The 21,983-nt window shown below is 41.6% G+C and overlaps 2 protein-coding genes, 1 long non-coding RNA gene and 1 other non-coding gene across 8 annotated transcripts in view; 2 read left to right on the top strand and 2 right to left on the bottom strand.

The window, feature by feature from the left end:
* Positions 1 to 184: 184 nt before the first annotated feature.
* On the top strand, positions 185 to 6,763 carry nol11 (nucleolar protein 11). The gene is made up of 18 exons (XM_017435190.3): positions 185 to 352; positions 747 to 860; positions 1,102 to 1,158; positions 1,479 to 1,627; positions 1,805 to 1,862; positions 2,078 to 2,219; positions 2,362 to 2,568; positions 3,110 to 3,186; positions 3,608 to 3,731; positions 3,936 to 4,027; positions 4,360 to 4,425; positions 4,552 to 4,736; positions 4,851 to 4,976; positions 5,134 to 5,373; positions 5,489 to 5,567; positions 5,661 to 5,753; positions 5,931 to 6,038; positions 6,181 to 6,763. Exons 1-18 carry the CDS (start codon positions 206 to 208, stop codon positions 6,292 to 6,294), a joined length of 2,178 nt encoding a protein of 725 aa, XP_017290679.1. The 5' UTR covers positions 185 to 205; the 3' UTR covers positions 6,295 to 6,763.
* On the bottom strand, positions 2,424 to 9,026 carry LOC112451353. Its single transcript, XR_003040158.2, has 3 exons — positions 8,624 to 9,026; positions 7,532 to 7,733; positions 2,424 to 2,559 (listed from the first exon to the last, which is right to left on the bottom strand). It is a non-coding gene; the product is annotated as an uncharacterized LOC112451353 (long non-coding RNA).
* Positions 8,090 to 8,171, bottom strand: trnas-aga. The gene has a single exon. It is a non-coding gene; the product is annotated as a tRNA-Ser (tRNA).
* A 219-nt stretch (positions 9,027 to 9,245) lies between the features above and the next one.
* The window catches only part of LOC108247225 (nucleosome-remodeling factor subunit BPTF), a 36,819-nt gene continuing 24,081 nt past the window's right edge, over positions 9,246 to 21,983 (top strand). For 4 of the 5 annotated variants that reach the window (XM_017435188.3, XM_025010332.2, XM_017435186.3 and 1 more), the window contains exons 1-13: positions 9,246 to 9,839; positions 11,340 to 12,162; positions 15,305 to 15,356; positions 15,482 to 15,650; positions 17,053 to 17,304; positions 17,523 to 17,717; positions 18,576 to 18,752; positions 18,845 to 19,020; positions 19,201 to 19,380; positions 19,694 to 19,875; positions 19,959 to 20,090; positions 20,942 to 21,071; positions 21,486 to 21,621. In XM_017435188.3, the coding sequence (XP_017290677.1) occupies positions 9,278 to 9,839; positions 11,340 to 12,162; positions 15,305 to 15,356; positions 15,482 to 15,650; positions 17,053 to 17,304; positions 17,523 to 17,717; positions 18,576 to 18,752; positions 18,845 to 19,020; positions 19,201 to 19,380; positions 19,694 to 19,875; positions 19,959 to 20,090; positions 20,942 to 21,071; positions 21,486 to 21,621 (3,166 nt within the window). In that variant the 5' untranslated portion in view covers positions 9,246 to 9,277. The remainder of the gene's footprint in view (positions 9,840 to 11,339; positions 12,163 to 15,304; positions 15,357 to 15,481; positions 15,651 to 17,052; positions 17,305 to 17,522; positions 17,718 to 18,575; positions 18,753 to 18,844; positions 19,021 to 19,200; positions 19,381 to 19,693; positions 19,876 to 19,958; positions 20,091 to 20,941; positions 21,072 to 21,485; positions 21,622 to 21,983) is intronic. The other variant, XM_017435187.3, reaches the window with a different exon arrangement.

Genomic DNA, 21,983 nt, shown 5'->3' with positions numbered 1-21,983 from the left:
ATAGTAGTGGAAACAAAAATGTGGGCAAAATAAGATGAATCAACGAGCTTTGACCGGTAATCGAACCGGGATCCGCGGGAACGAGTCCGTCACTCAACTAGTTGAGCTAAACGGCGCCCCCTTGCGGCCGTCATGCGCTAACGCTTGAACCACGCGCTCAGCCCGAGTGACCGTTCTCGCGAGATTCCCTTCCTTCTCGTCCAGCATGGCGGCCCTGTGTGAGGGCTACACGTTGTGCGGGCTCGTACCGGCTCAAACTCGGTCGTGTTCGGGTTTGAGGGGCATCGAAGAGGAGAGGGACAGCGACCATGTCATCGTCACCGACTCAACCAGATCCGTGACTCTGTACAAGGTAACATTTAGGCTGCGGGTGGACGAGACTTCTGTGGCCCGGGGAAGATCACCGCTATGAACTCGTGTTAGCATCCAGGACTCATTTCAACAACAGTACCTTAGTCATAACATTTTAATAATACACACATGACACAGCCCTCATATAGTTAACTTAATATATATTCTTTGAAAGCAGGCAGAATTCATTTAATATTTTAGGACATGTTTAGCTATGACAAATATTAGCAACTAGCTAGCTTCACGGATAGGACTAAACAGTATTTTAGCTTATAATAAGCGGACATTCGGCTGACATATATTGCTTTTCTGTATAAACTACGTCTTGTAATGCAGAATCAACCTTCAGATGTGCTCCTGTGATGAACCTTATTGGTCATGTCTGTTGTTTCCAGGTGTCAGACCAGAAGCCCCTGGGCAGCTGGATGGTGAGACAAGGACAAACACTGACCTGTTCAGCAGTCTACAACGCAAAAACCGGGGAATATGTCGCAGTGTCAGACAACAAGGTAAGTCCTTTCGGTTCTCCACACTGGAAAGACGGGAGAGAACGACTTGGGTTCACGAAACACTGTCCGCTTCGTGTTATAATCATCGTCATGCCAAAGATTAATAAATTAAGTTAGTGTATCACTGATCGTGTCTGGACACACCGCACAACCGCAAACCGTCATAATGGAGAATAGTTTGTGACTTAATCCTTCTTCTGAGTTATGAAGTTCAGAGTTGTCTGCATAAATTTGATTTCAGGTGATAAGGATTTGGAAAGAAGAGGACGTGGTTTTGGACAAGGCCTTCAAAGCAACAGTAAGTCTGAATGTAGTGAATAAAAAGAAAAGCTCAAAAAGGAGTTTATTGCGACGTAAAGCACATTTCGCTCAGTTCGAAAATGTATTTTTTGTTGTATTACACACTTCAGATACTCTTTCATAACTAATTAGTGTTTTATAACCTTTGAGGTCTCATACGCATAGTTCTTTCGATCTTAGTGTGTCCGTTCCTGTTAAAATTCTTCTTCTTTATGGTGTACTAACCAGCCCAAAACTTTGTTATCCACGCTCTCAACTGCTGTTGGCAGATCTGAACGTGGTCTAACTTCTGCCTCCTGTGTAATCGTTTTAAACCAGGTGTCAGCTGATGTGTGGGCGGTACTCTGCGCACAAGGAGGAGAACCTGTGGTGCTGTTTCAGAGAGGAGCTGCGAGGCTGATGGACTCGCTGCTTTCTGCTCCCCAGCAGCCCATAGAGGAGGTCCTGGCACAGGACGAGGCTATCAGGTGTGTATCATGAGACAACGAGTAGCTTGTTTTTTTTCTCCCGCATGGGACGTGGGACTGTGCAGTGCCCTTTGGGTCACTTCCAGATAAATTTGGAGTTGTAGTGCAGATTTGAAACGTGCTTTTTAAAACCGTTTTTCTGGTCTTATGTGTTTGTGTTTTTGTTTTTGTCTGTAGGTGGAGCACAAGCATAGTGGCTGAAACACAACAGCTGGTCCTTTTCACAACTGAACTGGTAAACAATACTATTAGTAGGAACTTAAAAGCAAAAACTAAATTAAAATAAATATTTAATTCTTGTCTTTTATTACACTATTCAGTCCTGAGCATTGTAACAGGAGACGGTGTAATAGTGCTGTAACTGGTTTAGGTTTCTTCCTGAATTGTTTGTTTTCTACATATCGTTTTTAAAGCCTGTTTGTTTGAGTGACTGTCTGTGTCTGCCCACAGAAAGGAGATCACTTCCTCTACCTGCACAGACTGAACCCCAACTCTTTACAGAGGTACCGGCTGGAGCGGGAGGAGCCGGGCCTCTCGCCGCTCAGCTTCTCTGCCTCCTACAAGAAGAAGCACATCTGCCTGCTTTACCTCTGTAAGCCTGATTCTTAATGTTTGTGTGTCTGACAGCAGAGAAATTAAGCACGCAAGTATCTATTTAAAGATCAAACCGAGCAGTTTTTCGTGACTGTGGCTCTTATTTTTTTATTTTCCCTGTCTGGTTGTGTGGCGTGCAGACCCCAACGGTCACGTGTACCAGAGTCTGGTCTCTGTTCGGGCTCCGGGAGCTGAAGAACGGGCCGAGGCTCTCCAGCTGCCACGCAGTCTGCTGCTGAGCCTCCCTGTGGGTGGGGAGCTGCTGGAGGCGGCTTCAGCCATCATCCTGGATGACGCCCACATCGCTGTGGTGGGAGTCCCACACCCCTCTGCTGGGCCTGGTAAAGGTACATGCAATTTAAATCTCTTTGTGAAAACATAAATAAATAAATAAACACGGGAGGGAAATATTCAATAGGTTTTAGCACAATTATTAGAGATTTGCTCCAGAACTATGTACTAGTGAAACTAAATATTGCCTTTTTTCAGAACAGGTAGAGTAAATATTTATGAAACCAATAAATCATTAGGAAAAAATAATATATTATGTTGAAATTTGTCTTTTTAAACTTGTACCTATTTGCTAATGAGTTTGCAGCTCGTTAACAGAAACAATGGTCCCAACAAGACTGTTTTAAATTTACAATTCTGCACTTTTTCCCCTTTATTTCATTGATAAATTCATGCCATCAAAATAAATCCTTTTGTATTGTATTTTTTTTTTTTTTTTTGCCATTGGTTATTACTGAAAATGCTCCATTTAAACTGTATGCCAAGTAAACGCCATTAAAGCCTTCAAATAGAAGAGGTTTTAGGGAATCTGAGGGTTAAAAAATGACTCGTCTTTTGCGTCCTGCCTGACGTTCCTGATTGTCTCTCTGTTTTTAGATTTTCTCTGCATCTGGAATACAAATTTTCAGACCCTTCAGGCCGGGAAAGAAATGGCAGGAAAACTCTACCGACAGGTAGGAATTTGTCGTTAGAAGCCGGAGATGGGTTATTTACGTTTGACTCCTTTAGTTTCGTGTTTCTGTTTCATGAAACGGCGCCGGTGCAGCAGCAGTAATGCTGGTGACTTTCAGCCACGTTGATGACCGTGAATCTGACGCACGCTCAGGAACGTTCGTTGCTGACCGAATTTAGGCCAAGGTTCCCTGTCCTCCCAGCTGCTGAGTGCTGATGGAGGACTGTATGACTTTGGTAGAGCATCCCGTCTCCTCTCCACTGTGAGGAGGCTCACTCCTCCTCCTCACAACTATACAGCAGTTTACAAACCCCGAAAAACTGTTGCAATAATAAACTAGTTGTAGTCAGCTTTGAACTCGGTCCTTCTGCCTTTTTAATATGAGGTAATTATTTTGTTCTTTTTCCTCTCTTCTTATGTAGCTTTGGAGTTTTTCAAACAAGTTATTTATTCCACATGGAAAAACCCTCTCCGTTATCCCATTCGCATGTCCAGAATCTTCCCTCGCTTCTGCTCTGGGAAAACTAAAGCAGGCCAAGACTGAAGGTAGGTGAAAGAAGTCTGCTGTAATAACTTATTACAGCTTTATAAAGCAGATGTTGTTAGAGTGAACTCATGGAGCACAATCAGTTCATCCTGAACTATTATAATACTTAATATTTGTTAGTATTGTTCTCTGATGTTTATCCTTGTTTTTTCTGCACGGAAACCTTTCGTGTTCACTCCTCGCTTTTTACTTTTAACTACCAGATTTCAAGCTTCCAGCTTTGGTGCCATCTTGGAACAACATTCTGCATGGAGAAAAACGTCAACCTCCTAAAACAATGGAGACCAGGAAGACTGTATGTTGGATTACTGACTTAAATGGTTGCTTAGATTTATAGTCCTGTCAAATCTACAACTCTAATGTGGACAGACAGGATATAAAAGACAGTTCTGAGTTGGTGGTGTAACTTTTACAAAATTATTTAAAATGAACAGAGGTAGATTGTTGCATCTATGTAAAAAAGCCTTTCTAATGGCTAAAAGTAAAATATCAAAGCTCATTTCAATGTTAATAATGTAATTGGGATTTTGCAAATCAATCTACTTGTCTTTGATTGTAACCTGAGGAGTGATGGGTCGGTTATTTGTCAGTAATTTTTTTTTTTTTTTTTGCTCTTTTTCAATCCAGAAAACACAGCGTAGAACCCAGTCAACTCCTAGTTTAACAACTGACCAAGTACTAGAACTGATCAAGGTAAAAGTGGAAACAAAAAGTCATCATTTCTAATAACAGCGTTTGCATTCTACCACCAATCATAGGTGGGGATATAACGTTTTCCAGATGTGTCAGAAAGTATAAAATGTTGTTTTCCTCATGCAGACAGCGCCAGCAGAGGAGGTCCAGAAAGAGGTAGAGGGTCTCCTGTCCAGGCAGGACCTGCAGGAGCTGCAGCCCTCATTAGGACAGATAGCAGCCAGTCTTGTATCCCGGAGCCTGGCTGACCCGGTGTTTTACTGCCCCAACACCTTAGCACAACTTGTGCACACTCAGTGCCTCTGCCACAGGTTAGTAAATAAAATATATATTGGTCTTCAGTGTGGAAAATGTTGGGTCATCTTTTAAAAATATTTCTCTAAAGCAGAAGAGCAGTGTTAACATGTGCTGTTTCCGTTCAACAGCGTCTGTCCTGATCTTCTGCCTCTGGCCCTTGAGAAGAAGGATTATTTTCTGTGTCAGCTCTGCTTGCAGTTCTTCCCTGACATCCCAGAGGCTATCACCTGCGCCTGCCTCAAGGTTTTTATCAGGTAAAATTGCTTAAACTAATATCTGTTGCTGTTGCCATATTGTCTTTTTAGAGTTAGCTGTACTGTATCAAGCTAAATAAAACCCAGTTTTATCAGCAGCCAGAACCAAAGCAGGAAATAATGAAATTAATAACATAACTTGTTTGTTTTTTAACAGTTTGCCAGATGTTGATGCAGAGAAGCTGAGTCTGGAGCCTGAAAGTGTCTCTTTCATGGAAACCTTAATCTCAACAGAGCGAGGCCAGGTTGGCCTGCAGAACGGCTTCAGTCCGACTTTCTGTGAGAAAGATCAGTCAGACGGCAGCAGTGGCCAACAGACGAGAGGAAAAAACAGAGAAAATACCCAAAATCCACCACAACCCATTTGTCCCGTAGGAGTCCATAAAGCCGCTTTAATGTATCCTTATTGTTGACACATTTAGCTTTTATTGGGTGGTCAGATTAACCTGTGATGATTTGATTTACAAAGTGTTGCATTAGGACAGAATGAGACCTTAACTCGAGCTTCACAGAAACGAGGTCCTGCAGACTGCTTACAGCGACACTTTCCTCCTCCCACACCTGAAGGACCTTTCCTCTCAACATGTCATTGTGAGTAAGAGTCAGATTTCAGTCTCTAAATTCAACCAGATGTTGCTAAATTTGGGTTCTATAATCGCTGTTTTTTTTCCTCTATCTGATCAGCTTTTCCTCCAGTACTTGCAGTTTCTTTACCTACAATATTCCCAAGACGTTCTCCCACAGATGCACAGCTTCAGATCGCCGAGTCTGGATCAGGTTTGTTTCACGTCTGGCTTCATAAATTCATAAATCGGATGGTCACACTTGGCTGGACATGTCTGTGAATTGTTAATAACAATACGGGTGAACCCAAATCACAAATTTTGGATGCACCGAATCAGATGTTTGTGCTGGTTAAAGATTTAGTTTTAAACTCTGTATGTTTGAGTGCAGATCATGGATTGGGTTTGCCTGCTGTTGGACGCCCATTTTACGGTGCTAGTGATGACCCCAGAGTCCAAAGGCTTGGTGATGAACCTTCAACGTTTTGTTCAGTCCCAGGTAAGAAAAAAAGAAATAAAAATCACTTTTTTTCCCACTCAATAACTGGAGGCATGTGGGGTTTGTGAGGGAAGATGATATGGTTACATTATGCACATTACTGGACGTGTACATGTGACACGTTTCCTCCGTTTGTGTTCAGGTGAAGCTGTTTTATGAGCTTGGAAAGCTGGAGGGCAGCCTCCAGGAGCTCAATAAGATGAAGGTGAAGAAAGACGTGGGACAATACTCCATTGAAGTCATTGAGCTATTTTAAAATAAGTGTATAGAATAAGTTTATTTCCACTTTTCAACATTTCAGACAAAGTGGTTTAAAGGTTGTATATTGACCCAAAGTGCGTTTTGGCACAACTACTTCCTGTGACAAAAGTTTTACTGTACATGAAAAAAATACTGATATAATTTAGACATTGCAATAGTTGCAGATGTGTATGAATTCTTAAATTAGTTTAAGCTGTTGAATATTTCTTTGCATGTTTAATTTACTGACATTATGGGTTAGTGAGATACAGGCTAATGCCACCTCATGCAACATTATGTTAAACATTTCTTTTTTTATTATTAACTCAACTTTGAAACATCAGCCTCAAGAGTCAGTATTTTTGTTTCTTTTGTGTGTGTCGTAACACACCTGAATATTTGTAAATCTGTGTTAGTCCTGACTTTTTATTGTTTTCCACATAAAAGCCTTGAATGTCAAATATAACTATAAAACATAAACAATTCGTATGTGGTGTTATTTTTTATTCAAAGATGCTGCGGGATACAAGATTAGTAAATTGGTTTTCAATGCTTTGCTCACCGTGGGAGTGTACTGTAACAAAAAAATTATATTTTCTCGTTGCCAATTTTCAAACATGCTTTGTAATGAAGGCAGAATGCTCTGAAGTGGAAAAATAAAAGAAATGTAAAATGACAGTAACTACATATCGTTAGTTAATTGAAAGCCCCACCAATTTAACCGCTCTAAAGCAACAATCTGTTTTACTTATTAGAAGATATAACTCAGATTTAAGCCTCTGAACGTTCAGAGTCCTAACATATGTACTCTGTAGGTTGTAACAGGAGGCAGACAGAATACCATGTACAAAAAGCAACATGATGACAGGGATATATGGTGCAGGACTGCCTTCATGTGGAGAAAAAACACTTAACCCGCCAAAATGTTAAAAAAATTCCTCCATCCATTCATCCATCTTCCACTACCTATCAGTGGTTGGGTCACGGGGGCAACAGGTCCAGGAGGGAAACCCAGACCTCCTTGTCCCCACTGACACTCTCCAGCTCCTCCTGGGGGACCCCAAGGTGTCCCCAGACCAGAGAGGATCCATAATCCCTCCAGCAGATTTTGGGTCTGCCCAGTGGGAGTTGCCTGAAAAACCTCCAAAGGGAGGCATCCTAATCAGATGGCCAAACCACCTCAACTGACTCCTTTCGATGAGGAGGAGCAGTGGCTCTACTCCGAGCTCCCCCTGGATGACGGAGCTCCTCACCTTATCTCTAAGACTGAGCCCGGCCGCCCTGCAAAGGAAGCTCCTTTCAGCTGGAGGGAGCATCCCACCCGTTTCCGGTTGAGAACCACAGCCTCTGACTTAGAGGAGCCGACTCTCATCCCAACCGCTTCATGCTCGGCTGCGAACTGTCCCAGTGAACGCTGAAGGTCATGGCCTGAGGACGCTGACAGAACCACATCACCTGCAAAAAGCAGAGAGGAGACCCTGAGATTCCCAAACCAGACACCCTCCTCTCCACAGCTGCACCTCGACATCCTGTCCATGAACACCACAAGCAGGATCAGAGATAAGGGACAGCCCTAGAGGAGTCCAACCCACACCGAGAACAAGCTCGACTTTGTGCAAAGAATGCAGACTTTGGTTATACAAGGACCGGAGTTCCCCCCACAAAATGCCTCAAGGAACAAGGTACTGAGCCTCGTCCAGATCTACAAAACAGAAGTAGACTGGAGGGTCAATTGAACAAAAATCTCAATGTATAATTGGTACTCTTATCTAAATTTATAACTAAAGAAAGAAGAAAATAATAAATATTTACGTTGTCGGCAGGATTCGAACCTGCGCGGGGAGACCCCAATGGATTTCTAGTCCATCGCCTTAACCACTCGGCCACAACAACATATATCCCATGTTACCACCCGTAGGTGTTAAAAGCGAAACTATTCAAATCTAGCTATGTTTCTGTCTTCGAGAGCACTGTGGACAAAATAAAAAATAAGGCTGAAAAACTCGGTTGAATAAAAACGTTTATCAGATTTAAACAATAAAGTTCAACCAAATGCTGCAGTCCGAGCCCTTTGCGCATATTAACGCCTCAGCATCATACGTGATTTCTTGACAGTCCACGGAGGCACATTGAGTTGCTTTCATGACGTGAAAATTAAAATAACACAGTTAGAAAATTATTCTCGTGTTGATTATTGATAACGTGAGTGGCAAGAACTTTTCCCAACTTATTGAAGTCCGGAGCTTAATGTCGGATGTATCTTCTTCGCTTTGCTAGTGACGACATTGGCGACGCGGCCGAAAACGCACGATGAACATGGACTACAGCACTCTACTACAATATACCTGCAATTGAGTCCACGCACCAGAATCAGCAAAACGCTAGTTAAATACGCTTAGCGTTTGCAGGGATAACCAAATTTATGAACTACGGTTATTGCGTCTGTAGTAGAAAAGAGTCACGTGACCTAACATTAACTCAGGCCTGCGAGCATCAAGTTAGAACTGATAGCCCCTGTTCCGGAAGTGCTACAAAAAATTGTTAAAATTAAACTGCTCAAAGCGTCTTAGTGGAATGTTTAATTCATTTCAAGTTAACTCCCTGAAAAAATCGTGTCGAATGTGGTTCACTGTGTACTTGAGGCGACGTGTGGTTCTCGTTACATATAGTTTTTTTGTCACTTTTATTTTGAAGAAAAAAAGCGCGACTTCCGGTCTGATTGTTACTGCTTTGAGTGTAACTTTACAGAGCTTTGAGGCCTGCTGTGTTTTCAACGGAGGGAGAGTCGAGAAGAAAAATGGCGTCTGCAGGCGACCCAGAGCGGGACACCGGCCATTCAGTTTGAGCTTTCCACCTTCAAACTGAGACCGGGGCTTGGGTCTGGACCAATCGGGAACCGTCCCAAGACCCGGTATTTTCTGCCCCCCCGTTTTTCTCCCGTGTGCGTGGCTCGTTCGAGCACCGAGATTGAAGCGGAACACAGGAGCCTCTCTCCTACAATGAGAGGGAGAAGAGGAAGGCCGCCCAAACAAGCAGCCGTGATGCGGGAAGGTTCACCCGGGCCAGTCCGGGGCTCTCGAGGCGGCAGGATTAGAGGGATGCGTGGACGGGGAAGAGGCAGAGGAAGGGGCCGGGGGCGGGGAGGAGGTGGCGGGGCTTGCAGCATTGGCTCCCTGGAGGTGGATACGGACGTCTCCGGGCGAGAGAACTTTAATTCGTCTCGCGGCCGCAAGAAAGTTGGAGCCTCCGCCGCGGCGGCTACGGCGACATCACGGGGCAGAGGCAGAGGCAGGGGGTCGAGAGGCGGCCGCGGCGGCAGAGGCGGAGTGAGGCGGCCTCAAACCAAGGTGGTCTACGACGACAACAGCGACGAGGAGGATGAAAATTTAAGTTACCGCTCCGACGAAGACGAGCTGAACGACAACCCGTCGTCGGATCTTGAAGATGAGGAGGCCTTGGGAAACGACTCTGACTATCTGGAGGACCTACCGGATGATGAGGATGCCAGCTACTGTACGGAGAGTAGTTTTAGGAGCCACAGCACGCTGGAGAGCACTCCAGGTACGTCTCGCCTGCAAGTGCGCGCAGTTTGGCAAAGCACGTCCGCGTTACTTGAAGTGCAATTTTTATTTTTAGCTCACTACAAAATCCAAGCCGCATTGTTCAAAATGGAGCTCAGAAACAGGCCTTTGTTTACCGTGTGCCCTCCTGACGGCTGTAGCTCGCAGATCTGCTCCATGCAACACCCGGCTCTTATGTTTTGGACTTTTTGTCGGATCAGCACTTTTCCTGGTTTTATTTTAAAAAGTGGGAATTTGCGCGTGTTTAAAAAAAATATATATATATATATATATATATATATTTTTTTTTTTTTTACCCGAGCGTTGTCTTTAACTGTTTACATAAGCATGCACAGACCGGATGCATTCACTGTTTTTTTGCTGCTTTGTTTTATTTTCTTTGGTTTAAACTTTTTTTATTACTTTTTTTTTGCACATTAGTGCAGTTCTGGCACTAACGTGTCGGTGCATCAAAATACAGCATGTGAACTGCGTTTTTTTATTATTATTTCGGCCTCACTTTATATTTAATCAACAAAATAGTGCACTTGTTTCTCCCTCATTTACGTTCATAGTCCTATTCAACTCAAAATCAAATAACATATTTAAGTTTCATACTTTTGCGCAATGGCAGACACGTTTTTGAAGAGAGGTGATGATTTTTTTTATTTAATTATTTATTTATTTGACTTGTTGCGAACATCACCTGAGGTACCTGGGGCACGGTTACCATAGTAACCACACCGTGTTTATCAGGTGCTGAAATTAAATCTGTAGCTCACAGTTATGGATAATAATGTTAGTACATTAATACTTTCATTTAATTTAGTGGATTGTACTGAGTAAGGCAGCTACTTTAAGTGATACGATAAATGGGGGAAAAAAAGTATAAACTTGAATTTGCAGACCTATAAGTTTATAAATTAAAGCTTTTCTCTGTTGTATATAAGGTTTTATTTCTTGGCTTTGCCTGTCTGAATCTAAAGCTATAATCAACTTTTGTTTTTGCTCATCACATTTCAATATTTTATTTATTGTGGAAAGCTGGTTACACTACTACACCCTTATTATTATCATTGTCTCATTTATGCATCACTGTTAAACCACAGAGTATTATAAATGCAAGCTAATTATGTCTATTTAAAAATAAACTACCTCCACTTTCTGAGTTGTTATGATGTTGCTTGTATTTAAGGTTGTGGGGTGTATGGGACTTATTTTTTGCCTCAGGGGAGATATTGCAGTCTCACAATGAGAAGAAAACACAAAGTTTAAACCAAACTGTATTAAACAATACATTTTTATACTGAAAGACTAGGTTTATTGAAACAAACAGAAGTTTGTTTATCCATTGTCCATGACTGTATTCAAAAATGTGCATTTTACTAAATGCTGTGTACACATGCACATGTTTTTCACAACTACTACTCGAGTACTGTGCATTTTCCTTTATTTTATATGCCAAAACAAAGACAAACTCGTCTCTTTTTACTCATTGCAGGCCGGAAACGGAGTCGGGCCATGCGGCCGCGCTCTCCTATTCTCGAGGCAAAGGACATTCCTCCGTTGGAGCTTCCCAAGACATCCGAGGATCTCCTGGTTCCTACCGCTCAGCTGCTCAATGTGTCGGCCGTCTACGAGGTTCTGCGCAACTTTGGCACCGTCTTGCGTCTCTCGCCGTTCCGTTTTGAGGATTTCTGTGCGGCCCTGGCCAGCCAAGAACAGTGCACGCTGCTGGCAGAGACCCACATCTCCCTGCTCAAAGCTATTCTCAGAGAGGAGGACACTTCCAACACCACATTTGGTCCCGCTGACGTGAAGGACTCCGTTAATTCCACTCTGTATTTTGTGGACGGCATGACCTGGCCGGAGGTGGTGCGCGCATACTGTGAGAGTGACTCGGAATACCGGCATATTCTGCCTTTCCTGGAGAATGAGGATTACCCATACGAACCATTAAAGAACAAAATTAAAGTCCTCCAGTTTCTGGTGGACCAGTTCTTGGCAACAAATATCGCCCGGGAGGAGCTCATGTCCGAAGGGGTAGTTGCCTACGACGACCACTGCAGGGTGTGCCATCGCCTTGGCGACCTGCTGTGCTGTGAGACTTGTTCTGCCGTTTACCATTTGGAGTGTGTGAAGCCTCCACTGCAGGAAGTGCCAGAGGACGAGTGGCAGTGCGAGGTGTGCGTGGCACACAAGGTACCCGGTGTGGCAGACTGTATCCCCGAAGTGCAAAAGACCAAACCGTTTCTTCGTCAGCTGCCGGTTGGGTATGACCGACACCACCGTAAATACTGGTTCCTGAATCGACGAATTGTTATGTAAGTTTGCGGCGTTTCGTAAGGATTATTGTGTAATATTCAACATTTTTGTACTTAAAACAGAGCAACGCAATGCTCATCAAACATACATTTAGTGATTTAATAACTCAACTTCGCAATATTGACATAACATTCTGTGGATTTTTGCATCTCTGCTACTATATCAAAATCAAATGTGGGCGTGCAGGGCAGTCCTTCTGGTTGCCCAAAAATATTACAGCCATCCAGAGTCTTGCAGCATTAATATTTTGCATCTTTATACTGCAGTGAAAAGATGCAGCTTCAGTTGAAACAAAAATGTTAATCTGAGTTGCTAAAATACAAAAACAATCTCAAAAATACTTACACAAAAGTGAAGAACTTTGTTTGACTTTTTTGCTTGTTTTTTTTATTTGAGATTTACTCCGTCGCTTTGGTCTCTCAGTTTGCAGTTCTTTTGTCATAACCTGAGTTAATGGGCTCGTAACACAAGCGGTTGTTAGGTTCTGTGATGTTTCGCTGTGTGCTAAGATTAGAGGAAGCATGCGGTGACAAGAGTGGCATATTACTAGAGTTTAGGTCAGAGTCTCCAGAATCGTCACCCACGTGTTTACGTACAGGCTTCTATTTCAGTGCAGCTCCTTCTTTACTGATTAGAAGTGGTTTGTAACATTGTGATACATCACATATAGTACCTATAAAGCTCTTTGTGATTGTTCTGTTTTTCTTGTTCATGTAATAATGCCCCTTTTTTACCTTGGAGGCACCCTCCTCCTCCTCCTCCAACCTCCAGCATTTCTGGTTCTGGTTGGGAGTTACAGACCCCATATGTTCTCACGTTGGTACCGAGCAGTCACAGATGGCATGGGTGCTGGGTCAGCAGCAGCAGTTAGCCTTGCTGTATAAACCGTGAAGAAGTAGAGATCACTTAAAAAAAATAAGATTTATTAAATTACTGTATGTGGCTTGAGGTTTTTCTCTCTCACTTTTGAGTTTGGTTGTGTTTTGCTCACTTTATTGGCTCAAAGCAGATTTTCAGTCCCCCTTAAGAAGCTGTCTGCTCACAACTAACGTGTAAAGAAAAAGCTTGTGTGATTGAATGAGTGTGTGTGTGTGCGTGTGCATGGCCTTAAGGAAGCCTGCTGAATAGACACTACTGTTATATGGCCTCAGGCTTCAAAGTTTTGTGCTGTGGACTGTGCCAAACAAAAAGTTGTCCGGCCTGGAGCTGCTGCTACGAAACACCAGCGTCTCTTGGTGAAAAACAGGTGCATCGATTTTTTTTTTTATAAATAGATTTCAGCGGAAATCCATCTTTGTTGCCTCTGATTTTCATTGTCATATGTGTAAAGTGTGACAGTTAACAAAATAGTTTTATATCAGACAAGATTCACCATCTTTGGCAAGCTTATCACAGTACTGTGATGTGGAATTTTATGGAGCTCTGGATCATTTCGACATCTTGAATCTATTCTTTCCAAATTGTTTCTAAAAGTGAGGCGTTTCAGAGGAAACTGAAGTTGAAGAAAATTGATGCACGTACTAGACCCTGAGATTATTTATTATCGGGAAATTGCTGTTCAGACTTGTGATGCTAAATTGTACTCATTTGATAGCCTTTAATGAATGTGTGAGCGTTCAGAGACAACTTAGTAAAGACTTATAAATGTCCCAGTTAATCTTTATGTTAGGTGATTTCTCTTTTCTGGATTATTCTCAGGGTGTCATATAATTTTTGCCATTTATCCATCCAACTTGGACTTTTTGTCAACTCAGTTTTTTTTTACCATAACACAACATAATGTCATGGATGCTCTGCAGATGCTACAAAAACAAGAGATGTTGCACTTTGTGGTCATTAGATTATAAAAGAACAAACTTTTGACAGTGCATTGCCACATGTTGTTAGCACATCTCTATCTGTTTTATTTGGGTGTGAAGGGTTGAAACATTGGCTCTAAACATGATTATTGCAGAGACTTTATCTCAATTTGTGGTTGAATTCAGAGTGACGTGGATATAAATAAAGCGTCCAGGATTTAAACAGTTTATCTGCAGTCTGCAGTGACAAGTGTGTTACTGGCACACTGCAGAAGTTTCTGAACCTGTGCTACCTTTTCTGCATGGTGCACACCTACACTGATCAGCCATAGCATTATGACCTCCTACTTAAATTTAAGCAGAAGTCCTTTTTTGTTTCTGACCATCTATGGCAGACTTGCCTGGGGATGATGCTGCTGCCTTATGGTGGATGTGACTGATCTTAAAATAAGTTTAGTTAGGTGACAAGTGTTAAAATAGTAAACATGCTGCCTGTCTATTTACTGTGGCACTTTGCGGCTCAGACCATATTCTTCAAACTAGTAAACGGAAAATCTTTTAAAATCTCACCTCAGACTTGCTTGACAGTTAAATGGGAACATGGACCCTGTTTTTTCAGACACAGGGTGATTATGTCCTGCACTTTGATTTGTTTCTTATTTATTGTCACCTGAAGATGTGATGCTTTCTTTTACACAACAAAGAAGGGATTGTTTAAAAATATTTATCAAAATATCTTAAGTTGTAGTTTTTGTCTGTTTGCTTTTGTCTTCGTAGCTTAACTTATACTTTTATTATTAAAACAACGGCAATTTAACCCAACAGTGAAGCCCAATTCAAAGTGAGGATCAGCTTATCTCCCTTTGTAATTATAACTACATTTCATATTCTACATGACAAGAGTCTAATGACTTACAAGATGTTTTCCAGAAGCGTTGTTCTTTTAATGCGTTGCACTTTTTTTTTTTTGCTTCTGCTTTACTTAAATGTCTGTAGCTCTAAAATACAGATGCAGAAACCTGTCAGAGCGGCCTCAGCCAACGTGAACTAAGTAGTACTGTTGTGGCATCCAGTGGTGTTATGCTGCATAATATGCAACACTCAGGTTTTCTCAGTGTTTAGCCTCAAGAACAAGTCCTCACTTTTTGACCGCTTAGGAGCTTCCAAAGTCTGACGTTAAAATGAAAATAATAAGGAAGTAAAAACAATAAACTAATAAATAGATTACATACAACTGTACCGCAGCATTTACAGAGCAGACGTAGAAGAAGAATTTTCCAGTTTTCGATGCTCTTCTTAGACTTTTGTTTGCCCTTCCCTTAATGTTTTTTGTCACCCGCAGTGAAGAGGAAGGTGAGCAGGAGGATAAAACCATCTGGTACTACAGCACCAAGGTAAGGAGTTTTTTTTTTTCTTTTAATAGTAGTTTTTGATCCAGTGAGCTTGTTATAACATCGGGATAACTGCGTGGAGATGGCCTGTATTTGTTAAAAGCTTCATAAGCTCCCTTCTCTCCCAGGTCCAGCTAGCAGAGCTGATAGATCGCGTGGATAAGGAGTTCTGGGAGGCCGACCTTTACGCAGCGCTCGAGGAGATAAGAGATGAGGTGCACTCTCACATGGATATCACCGAGGATCTAACCAACAAGGCTCGTGGCAGCAACAAGTGTTTCCTCACTGCTGCCAACGGTAAAGAACTCTTTATTTATTTATTTCTTTTATAGATCCCGGGAATCTGAGCCGCTTCTGTGATTGAGTTTAATTATTGCTGACAGGGTGGACAGGGATCTGTTTAATCCAAGAGATTTTTGTTTCGTTCCCTTCTGGTTTTTCATCTCGCACACTTCTGCTTGCTTTCTTGCCAGCAGTCCTGAATGCCACCCCTCATAGCTGGGCTCGCCATAGGAATCGGCTTGGCTTCTATGAAACCTTATTCTGGTTTCAATCTTACCCAGTTCCTCCACTTGATGCTTCAGCCTCTCATCTTTCCTGTTCTGCATGCACAATCACCAAAACCTTGTGTATTGTACAAATCATCAGCACATCATTCTTATAGTGTGTGGTTTCCTTTGAAGCGACTGATCGTAACGATTATGTTTAGGAAAATAACACTGGAGTTTACGCAGTGTTGTTTTATGCAGTGGTAACTCGATGAAGCCACAGCACGAGTGGAAACTAGCACTTTAACAAGCATCAGATGTGTGTAGATATGTTAAAGGTGCTTTTTGAAAGCAGAATTCCCTCTAAAGCAGACAATACAAACAGTGTTTTAAACCTGGAAGATTATTATTTCATTTCAGTGTTTATTTTTCTTTTGTTCTCAACATTACTCACTATCTTACATCATTAGAAGTAAATAAAGATGTCTTTAGCAATCTCAGTTAAACAACAACAAAGATAGGCAAATGTTTAAGTTGACAAAAAAAAGTGGATTACTTTGTGGATTGTTGAGCCTTTCCTGATTTTTGTCAGCAACTCATAAAAATGAATTAAAATCCCCAAAAGACTAAAAGCAAACTTTAGGTGGCTGAGGCTTTGAATTAATTATCAATTAAAAATCTCTTCTTTATACACTTTTCACACAAGTTTAGGACATAGTGACTTGGCATTTGTTAGGAGATCTTCCTCTGAATTTGCAAATCAGTATTTGTTTTTTGCTGTTTTCTATGAAAAACAGAATAATTTTACTATAATAATAAAAAGAGAAAAGATGTAACAATAAGCTGTTTTTTCTGTGTTTAGTAATAAAGCAAATTGCCTTCTTTTTGGCATACTGAGCTGCTCGTTATGCCAGATGAAAATCTTCCTATTTGGAAGAAAGCAAAGGGAACACAAATTACTCAGCATGATGTCGAACACAACCATCCATCCATTCATTCATTCATTCATTCATTCATATACAGAACATATGAAACAATGAGGTTTAGCAACACTCAGTTATGTTTGACTCAACAATAAAAGCCGATTTGTCTCATTTGCTCTTATTTTAGTGTTCTTTTTCCTAAAAATTTCACGAAACAAAACGGGTTAACTAAAGTGTTGGGTTTTTTTTTTGTTTTCTTTGTTTTTCCTTCACTCGTTTCGCATTCAGAGGAGATCCTGGAGCGACTGCGCGCTAAAAAGGAGGAAGAGCTGGAGGAGGTGAAGAGACGAGCTGCTGAGGAGGCTCAGCGAGCACGGCTGGAGAAGGAGAAGAAGGAGGGAGAACTAGGGAAGGAAGACGAGGAGGCCAACCTGAAGAACGAGGGACAGCAGGATGGAGGGGTCAAAGATCAGATCAAGGAAGAACCAGGAACTAAAGAAGGGGTCGCACAGGAAAAACCGGATTGTGTCAAAAGTAGAGGCAATTATGCTTATATTTAAAAAGAAATATATTCTTACAAAATGTATTAGCATAAAGTAATGTTTTTGAGCCTTGAGGTAAATGAACAGGATGATGTTATAAAAGAAGCAATTATAAGAATGACCATAGAAGTTAAGATACATTCAGAGATTCTTTATTTTCTCCAAACTCATTCATGGATTACGTTCAACATTCCCACTGATGCTGCTGTTTTGCAGTCGGTGAAGCATCCCCAGCTGGCCAGGAAGGCAACAGCATCCCAGACAGACCCGTACCTCCACCAGCCTCTTTTCCAACGCAAACCTCTACTGTAAGCTCCGGTCTGGCCACCGTGGCTCCAAAGCCCGTAACTTCCTCTGTAGAGGTTCGGTCAGAAGGATGTTCCAGCGTGGAGGCGTCCAACAAAACCGAAGGTACGTTTACTAGTAAAATTACACCTTATCAGCTTTTTACTGCCACAGCCTGTGAGTTTACCAAACAAGGATTAATCTGCTGTATTTCAACAAATTTCATTTGCGTTTTCCTTTTCTCTTTTTTTTTTCTTTTTTTTTTGCATGCGGCTCCTATTCCATCTGTTGTATCTAATTGTTATTTCTGGAAATTTGGCATCAGCCTTGGAGCCTTTACAGCTCCTGTGCCCTTAAAAGTGTTAATTATCACTCCATCTTCCTCTAAATAGCTGCAAAGCTCGTCTTGTTTAACAAATTTGTAATCATTCAACAATCTGCAGAGCCAAAACTGGGCTCAGAACAACAACATTCACCAACAAAAAGCATTTCTGTGGCTGCTTGTGAGCGTCTTCGATCGGATAATTTTCTTCTTAGCTATAGCTTTCAAAATAAAGATTCCTAATTTATGTTTCTTTAAAAATGTTAGATTTTTTTCGTTTAGTTTTGTGTTCAGTGGGAGCAAATGTGCACAAGTTTGTTGGGTTTTTTTGCATATATTTGCTGTAAAGTGATTTACCCTATTTGGTCATGCATTACTTGAGACTTATCAGCAGGGGGAGCTACAGCCATATTATTTTTATTTACACAGTTATTTTTCTTCGTCAAGCACCAGTTTTTACTTTTTGTTGATTACTTTTTGTGTGGTTTTATAATTCAGTGATTTTACTCTGTGCTCAGTAACTTACTGGTTAAAGCAATTCTGAAAAAAACAACAACTTGCTTTTCTAACTCAAGAAAGTAAAACCAGCACTGATAAAACATGCAAACCTTCTGCATCTAATGGACTGTAGCGTTGATGCTCATTTTCTGAATGTTTGGCAGAAAACCCATCGTCAGTTTCCGTCCCCGTTTGTGGAGATGGCGTCCCCACCCTGAGCCATCCCTCTGAGGAGAATAGTAACAGCAGTTTAGGAACCGGTGTCCCACCCAGGGTCCCCGAACCCCCAGACTTAGCAGACAGGTCCTCTCAGTCGTCTCTGGCAAGCCTCGATGACGCAGGTCCTTTTTGGTTTTCCATCTCTGTTAAAAAAAAATCAGACCAAACTTTTATGCTCTTTGTCGTTTGACTGAACCGATCACTGCCCTTTCAGGGGACAGCAAAGACTCGACCAGTGGGGAAACGACAAATCTCAGCAGTAAAAGGTCTTCGGCCACTCGCATGGTGACCCGACTGAGGAATCCAGACAGCAAGCTGAGTCAGCTGAAAAATCAACAGGTTGCAGCTGCTGTTCACGAAGCCAACAGGGGCTTCAAGGAGGGCAAAGAGGTGAGGATTAAAAAATATTATTCTCCTCAAAAAAACAACACATCATAGAGCCTAACCGGCTCGCCATAAAAATTGAAAGCATATGAATGAATGACCACAAAGTAATAATTATAGAGTTATCAAGGTCTTATTCAGTCGTCATTCAGTACGGAGTTCAGATTTATTTGATTATTTCTGTAGGTGCTGGTAGTCAATGCACAAGGCGACATCACCCGGGTCAGCACACGCAGCAGCAAGGAGGTGGTGATGAAGGGGACCCTCAGCCAGTACTTCAAGCTTGGTCAGGAGGGCAAGTACCGCGTCTACCACAACCAGTTCAGCTCCAATCTCTTGGCCCTCAACAAGCACCAGCACCGAGAGGCAAGTAGCTGGTTTCATTTTTCTCAATAATTGTCTCTTAATCAAATCACAAAATGTACCCTGTATTGTTGCTCAGTAGCTGAGAGACCGCTCAAGGCTTTTACCTTTTCTCTAAGGTTTGTTTTATCATTTTCGCCAAGACGTCCAAGTAGATGAACAAATGATTTTTAACCTCAGAAATCATTCAAACATGTCTGACAGGCTTGAACTTCTACGTGTAGCAGTTCTTAACCAGTTATATAGTATAAAGGAACAACCTTTCATTTTTAGACCTGATTTTTGGCTGAAATCCACATTTCTTCTCTTTTTCTAGGACCACGACAAGAGGCGACATCTCTCCCACAAGTTCTGTATGACGACAGCGGGAGAGTTCAAGTGGAACGGGTCTATTCACGGCTCTAAGGTTCTGACCATCTCCACACTGAGACTCACCATCATCCAGCTCGAGAACAATGTTCCAGCACCGTTCATGCACCCTAACTGGGCCTCACACAGGTAGAACGAGAACAGAGAACTGAACAGCTTTAAAAACTGTGTAAATATAGTCTAAATATCTATTTATATATATTTGTTTGTAGGACCAACTGGATCAAAGCCGTTCAGATGTGCAGTAAGGCCAGAGAGTTTGCTCTGGCTTTGGCCATCCTGGAGTGTGCCATCAAACCTGTGGCTCTGCTGCCTGTCTGGAAAGACTCACTGGGTCATACGAGGTAGATGAATACTGCACACGGTGGGCATGGGTGGGTGTGTACTGTATGCAAACTGTATGTGTGTCGATCTTCACTTTTAAAAAGTGGTAAACAGTGTTTTGACCAAAAAAAAAAGAAATTACCACTCTGATGATTATGCATGTTAGTTATCTACACAAAAATATCCCCAAATTAGATAAACTTCTAGATTAATCAAGTTCCATCCTCCTTCTATGGCACTCATTTGACAGTTTAAATATAAAACATTCAGATACTTTTGACCTAAGCAGGCATTCAGTGCAGATCCATAAGAATGTGCGCTCAGTTTAGAGGGGAAGGGACGATCACAACCAAATCGGCTCGGAAAGCCCACCCTAGATGTCAGGCAAAATATTTGGACTGCAGGTCCACAAGCAGCCCAGCACCACCCACCTCTGCCACTACGAATGCTTCAGCACCTCAAGGCCTTTCTAAAGAGGTGATTGTCCAGGATTTCACAAGGTTAGAATAAGGGTTTGTGTGTGTGTGTGTGTGTGCGCGCGAATTTTAACCATCAAAGCAAGCAATGAAAAAAAAAACTTGTTTGAAAAGACTGCAAGTTTGGTTTATTTTGGCTGTTTTAAGAGCAAATGAAAACAGCAGCAGCGACAGATCATTATTGAGGCTCTGTGGTCTCATCTAAGTGTTTGCTCACTTTCCCCAAGAAGTTTGTTTGCAGCAAACGATGACGAGAAATTTTCACAGATCATCCTCCAGTACCCACTCGTGTTTTTGTCTTTCGCTCATAAACATTTCATCAGTTATTATTTGATGTTTTAGACCATTTTAGATTTCCCCCAATAATGAGAATTTAAAAAAAAAAATGTTTTTAGGTTAAACCGCATGACATCGATGGAGCGTGAAGAGAAAGAGAAAGTGAAGAAGAGAGAGAAGAAGCTGGAAGATGAGGAGACAATGCAACAGGCAACCTGGGTCAAATACACCTTTCCAATCAAGCACCAGGTAGGTTCAACAATCCTTTTAAACCACGCAGACTTTTAATATGCCTGCTTTTAAAGTAATACATTTACAGCTGAGCATGTTTAGATTCTCACATCTAATGCTGATGGACGTAAAATCAGATTAATAATAAGCCAACATCTGTAACTTTGTTTAATCATAATAGGTAATAAGATGGAGGTAGTAATAATTCATTATATCTACAATAAAACTGAGATTACTTGAAAATGAATCACAGCTTTTTGATACTGTCCACTGCCGAGAGTCATTTATCTTAGTAATCTGAACATTTAGGTGTTTTCTTAAAGCATGGGGGGATTTAAATCAAGAGTTTTGTTTATATTCTACATCAAAGTGTTAGACCTTCTTATTTTTTTCCGTGTTCTTCTTTTTCCGCACGTCTTGTCCTGTATAAAGGTGTGGAAGCAGAAAGGGGAGGAGTATCGTGTTACAGGTTATGGAGGCTGGAGTTGGATCAGTAAGACCTACGTGCCGCACTTTGTGCCCAAGCTTCCTGGCAACACCAACACCAACTACCGCAAAGAACTGGAAGGTCTAGAACAAAAGTCTTTGACCATATAAAATGTTTTTTTTTTCCTTCCTTCTTCCTATTCTTTTTAGCAATTCAGAACAAAATAAATAAATATATAACTCATTCAGTTCTCGTAATGATAATATTGTTGGTGTTGGCTGGCTGAAAATTCTCTATTGATGTCTTTAGTTGTCAGAGTTATTTAGGATATTAGGTTTTTTGAAGAGGAAATCAAATTATTGTCAGGAATGTCCAAACTTTAAAAAGCTTTCAGTCATTTTGACAGCAGCCAAAGACAGGACAGGTTTTTCTTTTTCTTTTTCCGTTTTGTGATTTGTCATCTTTCAAGTCCTACTAATGATTTCAAAGGTTTCATCATTCAG

This window comes from Kryptolebias marmoratus, linkage group LG3, assembly GCF_001649575.2.
Source record: "Kryptolebias marmoratus isolate JLee-2015 linkage group LG3, ASM164957v2, whole genome shotgun sequence".
NCBI classification, from domain to species: Eukaryota; Metazoa; Chordata; class Actinopteri; order Cyprinodontiformes; family Rivulidae; genus Kryptolebias; species Kryptolebias marmoratus.
The sequence above is the reverse complement of the archived record's forward strand: the minus strand, read 5'-3'. Positions and strand labels throughout refer to the sequence as shown.